Source organism: Etheostoma cragini, chromosome 16, assembly GCF_013103735.1.
Source record: "Etheostoma cragini isolate CJK2018 chromosome 16, CSU_Ecrag_1.0, whole genome shotgun sequence".
In the NCBI taxonomy this organism is placed as follows: Eukaryota; Metazoa; Chordata; class Actinopteri; order Perciformes; family Percidae; genus Etheostoma; species Etheostoma cragini.
Genome location: NC_048422.1, coordinates 11,801,418 through 11,810,407, shown reverse-complemented (window position 1 = coordinate 11,810,407; position 8,990 = coordinate 11,801,418). Strand labels below are relative to the sequence as shown.

Genomic DNA, 8,990 nt, shown 5'->3' with positions numbered 1-8,990 from the left:
TGTGTGTGTGTGTGTGTGTGTGTGTGTGTGTGTGTGTGTGTGTGTGTGTGTGTGTGTGTAATAATTTAGATAGGTGTGTGGCAGGAGAGGATATAAACTTGGCACAAATTATTAGTGGCAGCTTTAGTGGGAGAAGTAAACATGAGAAGGAGATAAGTGTGAGGATGTATTAGAGAGAGAGAGGTCCCATCATGCAGAAGAAAATAGGCTATTTTTCTTTTTGCAGCCCACTGATATGATAATACAACTTGACAAGTTATTCATATTTGGATTGTGGAATGTATCTCACATGTGATGGTGTTGTTTGTGTGGTGTTCCAGCTCACCCTAGGCCTCAGCTTAAGCTCCCTGGTGGTTACATAAATCCCCAAGAGATCACAGAACCCAGTGATCTGCATGGTAGACCAACTCAGTCTCTTTTTCACACTCACATGCACACATATACACACAGACACACAAATAAAATGTTGACATGAACAGATGAAATTACTTTGATTTTACTCAGTGTGGTTTACTTGGTTTGTCCGTAGACGCGCACATCTCTTAATGCATCAACACACAATATAAAGCTGCAGTCTAGCTGTTGCCTTGGTAGTTGGCAGCATTACTCACTGCAGATTACACCTCAGAAGTCCCTCTGCTGTCACTTGAGAGGAAATATGATGGCTGTGTTTTGAGGACTAAACAACTAGTTATCTTTGAAGTTTTGTGCACTTACCAAACCGTGGAATCTACACATTGTCAAAACTTTTGATTCGGACGCACGATTTGCCTGCACCCCCAGAATAAGTCACTACATTCACTCTCTTTTCTTTTCTTGTTCTCATTCACACACAAAGGTTAATGGAAACACAAGTGTAATTATAGTCAGATCTTGTGACTGACTGATGGGCAAGTGATATTGATAAGCGTTGCTATTCTGCTATTTATTTTTTGCCAGCTTTCCTACCCGCATTTTGCCTATCAAACTGTCTGTGTTCTTCATATTTGTGTAGTATTATAGTTTTGTCTTCTTACATAAACTATGCAACCCTGGTAGATGTTTGCGATTGGCCATGCTGTGCAAACATTGCCTGTTTTATATGAATGTGTGCGCCGCTGCATTGGGAAACCCTGGGTTGATTGAACTTGTTGATGACCACCATCGTCACACAGGTTATGCGTGACCACGGTTGTTAGGTAAAGCCAGATAGCTGAAATAAATCCAGGGCATGTTGATTCATAGTACAGGCCCTGGTGTCCAACACAAGACAAATATAAACAAATACTATAAAGCAAAATATATATTGTTACAGTATATCAGAACCTTACAAACATCCTGGATTTTCTAAAATATAAGGCACAGTAGCATGATTTTTATGTTATAAAAACAACAAAACAGTAACATGAAAATGTCTAATATTTCACATACCTTACTCAGAGTGCAGGATAAGTAAACAAGTGAGGCATGTAGCACTTTTTATTGGAAGTAGGACCTGCTTGTATTTGACATTGAGGCGTGCGCTGCCATTGGTAAACATACAGTATGCCTTGAAGCCATGTACAGAACCACACAGACAGCAGTTAAATTGTGTATGTGCTAAAGGCAGGTCTGTAGCCCAGAAGCAAATATTACTTAAAAGATAGAGAATGATGTAAGTATATACAACTGAAAAACTGGATTACTTGCAATTTTGACTTGGAAAAGAACATTAGCCCTGAATTGTCTAACATTTTAAGCCAAAGCAACAAAAAATGAGGCTAATTGATTCTATGTACAATTTACTGATAAGCTTGGAAAGCAGTGATACATTAGTACAAAGTATATACAATAAGTGGAAGGAAGACCTAAAGACAAATGGAAAGAAAGCGTGTTACCAACATTCAAATTAACTGTTAACAAAAATCTGCAACTAATACAGTTGAGGATAATGACAAGAACATATTTTACTAGAGATAAAATAAACGTTTTTGATAACACATCATCAGATATGTTAAAAATGTAACCTGTATGGTGATTCCCTCATGCACGCCTTTGGGTACTGCAAAGGAATTAAGAAGACTTGGGAGAACATAGAGATTTGGATATACTAACCAAAAAAGTATTATCTGTGTATTGATAGATCAATGTCAGAGGACAAGAAAAATAATAATGTAATTCCCTCTAGAGCATGTCATTAATATTTAATATATTCTATTGATATATATTATACTGTATAATAAGATATTATATTTAATTTATTTTGATAAAATAATAAAAGGGGTGGGGGGCACCTGTCTTGAATGAAGACCAGCAATGGGCGGGGTACGAAGGTAAATGGAGACGGAGGTGGGCACATGGTAGGGTTGGTTGGGGCAAGTAATGTGGGTGTGTAGGGGGGGGACGGTATAATCAATAATAAGTATTGAGGGAAGCATAGTATGTTAAAAAAAAAACATAACAAAACATGTGTTTTGCCTTTTATTTTATGTACTTCTTGATACCTAATCATGATGACCCAGACATTTATGAAAATAAAACCAATAACAATTTTAAAAAACAAGGTGCACTGCATTCAAACTGTTAAAATGAATGTGATCACCATCTGATATCACTACTGGGTTATGTAAGATTTACGGTTGTTGATTTTAATCCCACCACTCCCTCATACTAAAAACTACTTAAAAAATACCTTTTTGGTCTGTTTCCTTTTAATGGTCTATAACACTTTTCCTCCAACTACTGTGGAAAGATCAGCGAAATGGAAAGATCTGAAAGAGTCAGACCCCTTTAGTGTTTTCTTAGCAGTCAAGGCGGTAAGGAGAATCAGTCAGACCTGTAGTCTCCCCAACTGTTTCTCTCTTCCTTCTACATACACCACAAATGAAGTGTTCCACTAGAGGGCAGCAGGACACACTGTATATATCAATGATCTGTGGACAGGACTGAGGACATGCTCACTGGGAAGGCGAGGCGCTGTAAACACTTACAACTTGCCCTTCTTTGAAGAACTCAACATGGTGACTCGTCAAACTGGTCATGTGGTGATTTGAATTCAAGGAAGTTCTTTGTTGCAACACTGAAATTATGAGTTGATTAACAAAATATCAACAATATAAAAGATAGAGGATAGATATTTTTGCCTGCACGTTTTTGGTGCAAAATATAAAAAAATAGACTCATCTGAAAGGATTTAAATTTTTCAGCTGTAAGGATTCCTTTTTTTTTAGTGTTAGGATATACTGTATAATTACGTCACAGTAAATGTAGCAATTTCCACACAAATTTTTGCCAACAATTACAAAATATCTGACGAGATCTGTGAAATCTGTCCAATTTAGAGTTTTTAAACAAGGACAAGGGTGGCAGGAAGGGAGAGTGTGTGCATGCATGTGGTTTGGGGGAGGAAGAAATGCGAATGTTTTTGAAGTGGGAAAATAGAACAGCACAGATGTGTGTGAACCGCAATCCCTGTTGAGCTGTTTAGTGTTTGTTTGTTGTACCCAACTGCCCCCTGGGTGTTTCTCAAGAGGTTATGGGTCATTATCAAGCCGGTGACAAAACTCTTACTCAAGTAGAGGTGTGCATGCTTAGTCAGTGTGTGACAAACCACACACATACACACAATGACCTTTTTTGTAGGTGAATTATCAGCCTAGGTAGGATCCTGGAGTTTATCCCTATACATACATACATACATACATACATACTGCTCATCCACTTTAACTATTTTCTTGCATATTTTAAATCAATCTACAGTTTAAAATTACAATCAGTAAATATCTCATCTTTGATTTTTTTTAATCTCCTCTCAAATTCAAACCTGTGTAACCACATGGCCTCCTGGCCAGCACTCGGACACGGTTGGAGCTCTTAGCCACCTGCAAAGTACAGATGGGGCATCCCGCCTCCACAGAAACCTGCTATGGAGTGCACTAAATGGCCATTAGTGGAGGAGGGTAAGAAAATAACAAAGCAGACAGTGAAAGTGCTAGCATGTCATATCATACACATTAGCTCAGCCAGATGGCCAGCCTTCTGGAGTGAAAGTGACACTGTAATCATTAATGTAATGTAGGTGGTTGTAAAAATGTGTAATAACGCATTTGTTTTGATAGATTTACTGGCATTGGTAATTTATTTTCCCGCACTGGTTTCTTCATGGATCTTATGTATACCAAAGAACTGTACATGCATTAGTCCGGGATACTGAATGGATGATAGCGTGATCTGCAAAAATGAACTTTTTTTTATGCAAGCACCTTAGGCATTTTAGTGCTTTTTGTATTCTCAACTTGTGTTGTCATGATCTTGCCGCCTCTACAGTTTTGAGGCCAAATACTTATAATTTGATATATTGCAGGGTAACTTTATAGAGGGAAATTGCACTTTGATCACCGCCAATTAGAAGTGAGCTATGGGATCTATTGTGAATGTAGCGACTGAAGCCCAGTGAAGCCAATGTTTGGGTGATTGCTCCGGACCCCTGCAGTGCTTCCTCCCCCGGCCACACACAGACTATCGGCCCTCGTCGCCTAGGAGATCCCAACAGTACTGTAGGAATGTGGCTCACTGTCTGGCCTCAAGGGCTGTTAACAACAGTTTAGTATTGTCTCCTTTTTTTATCGGTCAACAAACAAACAACAGTCATGGGCACACTCCCCGTTCATCACTTCAGAGGCAAGACCCCGAAAAACCAATATATACATGCATGCCTAAGCCATATGTATGTTCTCTGTCTCTACCTTTCTTACATGCAATAGTTAAACATTACCTACAGTCATGTAAGTGGACAAGCTGCAAAATGTTTTCCCGACCTAGAAAAGCCCAACCTCAAGCTAACAGGATTTGACTAGGGACAACAACTTCTGATTTGTTGATTAGTGATCTGCAACTATTATAACTATATCATCGTTAAAGCATTTCGTTTTTAATGATTCACATGAAGTTACTGTCGGTAGTTACTAACTGATTTGTATGTTATGTGCATGAATGAAGGTGGCGTTGTTTATATTAAGAAGCCTCTTGTGTCACTGTCACCGACACATTTTGTCAAATCTGGATTTTCTGTAGCCTTTTTTTCTTTATTTTTTATCTTATACTTAAAAACAATTGAAGACAGCTTAATATATGTTGAAGTTGATCAGTGAAATTTTGAATCTTGTCTGTTCTTTAGGTAAAGTGACATTCTACCCTAACGTGGATGAAGAGATTGATTACCTTCACTCTGTCATCGAAAAACAAGAAGTGACAGAGATCAGACCGCCAAAAAAGCACTCCAAACATCCTGGTAAGAGCCCCAAGAGCAATTTTTAAAACGGAAATACAATCACATCACTTCCTGTTTTGAGTTTACTTCAACTTCTTCTAGTATAGAGAGTGATTATTTTTTAATCTCCGTCAGACATTGTGTCGTTTCCCTCATGGTAGCCTTTGATTATGACTACTATCTCTGTGTGTGTCTCCCTTAATCTCTCCAGCGGCCGTCACCTCCCAGACAGATGTTAAAAAAATCCAAACCGATGCCTCCAAACACAAACAGAAAAGCCAGGATCGGCTCTCGATAGAAAACGTGACTACTCCCACTACGGCCCCCCGCCCTGTAGTTTTTGCCCATTCTGACACACCAACCCCCCAGCCCAAGGCCATTCGGGGGGAGGGCCACGCCGGTCCAATCGCTGTGCCAGCATCCAAAAATGACAACATTATTGTCAGTGAGTATGATTCTCCTGTTTCCAGCACAGGTCAGAAGGTTTGACTGCACCCAGGAAGTGAAAGCCTGATGCTGGAGAATTCATTGCTGGTACGAGATACTAATATAAACAGACGGTGGATAGAAATGTAATCCAGTTATAGGTTGTTAAAATTTGGGTAATTTTGTCAGCTCTCATCTTGTTAAGCAGTTTGGTGCCTGTTGACTGGATGTTCGCCAGTAAGATTTATCACTTTTGTTCTACATTTGTCCCATAAGAAAAAAGTTAATTCCTTTCATCCCAGTGGGTTTATTGCGTCTTGTGTTTATCACATATAATTTTAGCCAAGATGACCATAACAACCCATAATCAGCAAATAAGCTAAGATATAACTATATATAGCACCTATAAGAAATGTCTCAGCAGGGTAGTCAATTGCTCATTTTATAATCCTGAACATGCTCAGCTCCCCTCTTCTTTTTTCTTGTGTTGTACCTGTAGTTATGATCTCGCTGTGTGTGGTGGTGGGCGTTGTGGCAGTGATCCTGGCAACCGCGTGTTACATCAAGTAAGTCTGAACACCTAAATTCATATGGAATGCAAGCTAAAGTTGGTCTTTTTGCAAACCAAATTAAATACAATATAAAGACCAATCTGAGTTTGTATTAGTGAGATTCAATTGTATAACAAACCAGTTTATGTGATAGGATCTCTGAGTTTAGGTGAAAGGATGATTTAAGGTCGGTCACTTCTTTACTTCTTGTCTTTCGATTTGATTATGTTAAGATAATTACTTTCGTGCTTGCTTTCGTATTATGTCATTTGTATTTGTTCATGTATAGTTTTGTGTGTATGGACTGTAAGGACTTAATGTTTGGAAAATGAATTCTAAATCAAATTTAAAAATAAAAAATAGATAAAGGATGATTTATTGCCAGATGCGGGAAACAGCCCTCAGTATTGCCTAAAAGTGTTGCAGGAGACTCAGATTCACGATGCCCTCCTACAGGTTGCAGAAAAAATCGCGTCTGGCTCAGAAGGTGGACTACCCAGCTTTCGGAGGGGCAGGCGTGCCCCCTGCCACAGCTAACGGTTCTTCGGTAAGTGCATGGTTTCACCTAACAGCTATTGTTAGAGCGTCTTTTGGTTTCTATCTCACCGCTTCTTCTGCAATAACCACAAGATGTGATTTTGCACAGAAGCGTTTTCATACATGTCATCCACCTTCTTGTGTTGTGTCTTCAGATCGGCGATAAGACTCTGGCCCACAGTGCACAAATGTATCACTACCAACATCAGAAACAGCAGATGCTCTCAATGGGAAAGTAAGTGTTTTTTGTGTTTAGTTTTTTTTACTCTTTCTCTGCTACTCACTCCCTCCCTTTCTGTTTTTTTGTTTCTTGTCTCTCATGTCCAACCACATCATCTCACCTTTTTGCTGTCTTTTTTTTTTTCTTTTTTTTTTTTTTAAATCTTCAGTAACAAACCTGAGCAGAAAGTTCCTGACACTGAGGTCACATCAGATGAGGAGGAAGTGGGAGGAGACTTTACAGTGTACGAGTGCCCTGGACTTGCCCCGGTGGGTAGAAGCACGCGCACACACACACACACACACACACACACACACACACACACACACAAACACACACTTCTAATAATTTCTGATGTTGTTTATTTACTAAAAGTTAATTTTCTTCCATCCTTGACAGACTGGAGAGATGGAAGTGAAGAATCCTCTGTTTGATGACACGACTTTAGATTATCAGGGGAATCACAAGTGAATGCTGAACACTTTACACCGAACATAAATACACACAGGCTTACAAGCCACTTCTCTGGAAGAAACCACTTGATCTCACACTGCATGCATAGAAACAGAGGATCCTGGCAGAGGAGGTGATTTAAAATGATTGTTTTCTTGTCTGCCCTTTACTATATCTGCCTCTGAGAATGGCTTTTAATACTATAAATGTTGGATTCCTTATTCATTTATTTCTGTCACTTTTTTGGAGCGTTCCTTTCTTTTAACATAAGGTTTTCAGTGCCTCCCAGATATGTCCCTATAGGGGTTTGGTCCGGTTTAATGTTAACCTCTTAAGTTAAGAGTTTTTCCTCCACTTTTGTTACTTTCCTTCATTTCTGCAGCTATTTCCAAAGAATGTGATACAATAGCAGACATGTGTACAACAAACATACATAGAAATATGTGCTCTCCCTTGTTTTGTCATTCATAGGTGGTGACTACACCACTTTCCTAACAGATACCCAGGAAATGTTTAAAATCAGATCTCTGATACCTCTGTAAAAACTCCCAAGCACAACACAAGACGGTGTTGCTCATTTTATTCCTTCATATAAGCTGCACATAAAGATTTTAAGATTATAGAATATCAATATTTATGAAAATGAAGTACTTGATGATGTCTGTTTGCATGGTTTGACTGTACTGTGTTTGAATCATGGCAATGCTTTGATGAATTATACAGCCTCTGGTAGGTATGCATCCTGCTGCTGGAGGAGCAATGTACAGGAAAAGTGATTTATGAGCACTTAAATGAAATGGAGGTGACGGACTATAATGGTGGATGTGTAGGTGGTAAATATCACTATCTTGTATCGTCTCTCTTTCCTCTCTGTCCTCTTGTCGGTCCCAAGTTAACTTTGTGCTGCAAAATGTACATACAAAGAGTGAATGTGTTCACTTTTTATAGATATTTGTACATGCAGACCAAGGACTGGAAAAAAACAACGTTTTTACCACATGTGAAAATGACTTTGTTTCCTTTTCTGCTTGTCATTGTATACACTCAATAATAAGATTTAAAAAATCCTTTTTTTTTCTGGACATTTAATGCTTTTGATTGGGGATTTTAGAAAAAGACAGTAAATGAGGGAGAGAGATGCAACAAAGGTCCAAATGTTGGATATTGCTGTTTTTGTTTGTTTTGTGTTTTACCAAATGAAGTCAGTCTACATTTATATGTAGATTTTGACTTGCCAAATCAGCAAGTCTCGCCCTGCGTAGCACTCAAGCGCTTTCATTGGCCAGATCTCAAGCAATTGGGGCGGACAATTCCAAATAAGATTAACTAAAACGGTGTGTTGAGGATTATTATTCATACGGAAGTGGCTGTAATTTCATTTTAACGGGGTTGGAAAAGCAGACGCCAGTCAAACAACACATCAGGATGAAAATGTATAACAACACAGACAAATGACAGGGAGTGCACCAAGACAAGAGAAGTACAGTTTAAAATGTAATTGACTCAGACATGTTTTGTCAGCTGAGCAATCGACATAGACAATCAAATAGTCAAAGTATTTTTGTAACAACCAAAG

General features: G+C 38.8%; 1 protein-coding gene across 2 annotated transcripts in view; it reads left to right on the top strand.

Annotated features, from left to right (window-relative positions):
• The window catches only part of npdc1a (neural proliferation, differentiation and control, 1a), a 20,951-nt gene extending 12,527 nt beyond the window's left edge, over positions 1 to 8,424 (top strand). The window contains exons 3-9 of one of the 2 annotated variants that reach the window (XM_034896582.1): positions 5,141 to 5,248; positions 5,439 to 5,672; positions 6,153 to 6,219; positions 6,661 to 6,751; positions 6,897 to 6,976; positions 7,131 to 7,230; positions 7,361 to 8,424. In XM_034896582.1, the coding sequence (XP_034752473.1) occupies positions 5,141 to 5,248; positions 5,439 to 5,672; positions 6,153 to 6,219; positions 6,661 to 6,751; positions 6,897 to 6,976; positions 7,131 to 7,230; positions 7,361 to 7,432 (752 nt within the window). In that variant the 3' untranslated portion in view covers positions 7,433 to 8,424. Of the gene's footprint in view, positions 1 to 5,134; positions 5,249 to 5,438; positions 5,673 to 6,152; positions 6,220 to 6,660; positions 6,752 to 6,896; positions 6,977 to 7,130; positions 7,231 to 7,360 lie in introns of both variants that reach the window. The other variant, XM_034896580.1, reaches the window with a different exon arrangement.
• Positions 8,425 to 8,990: the final 566 nt, after the last annotated feature.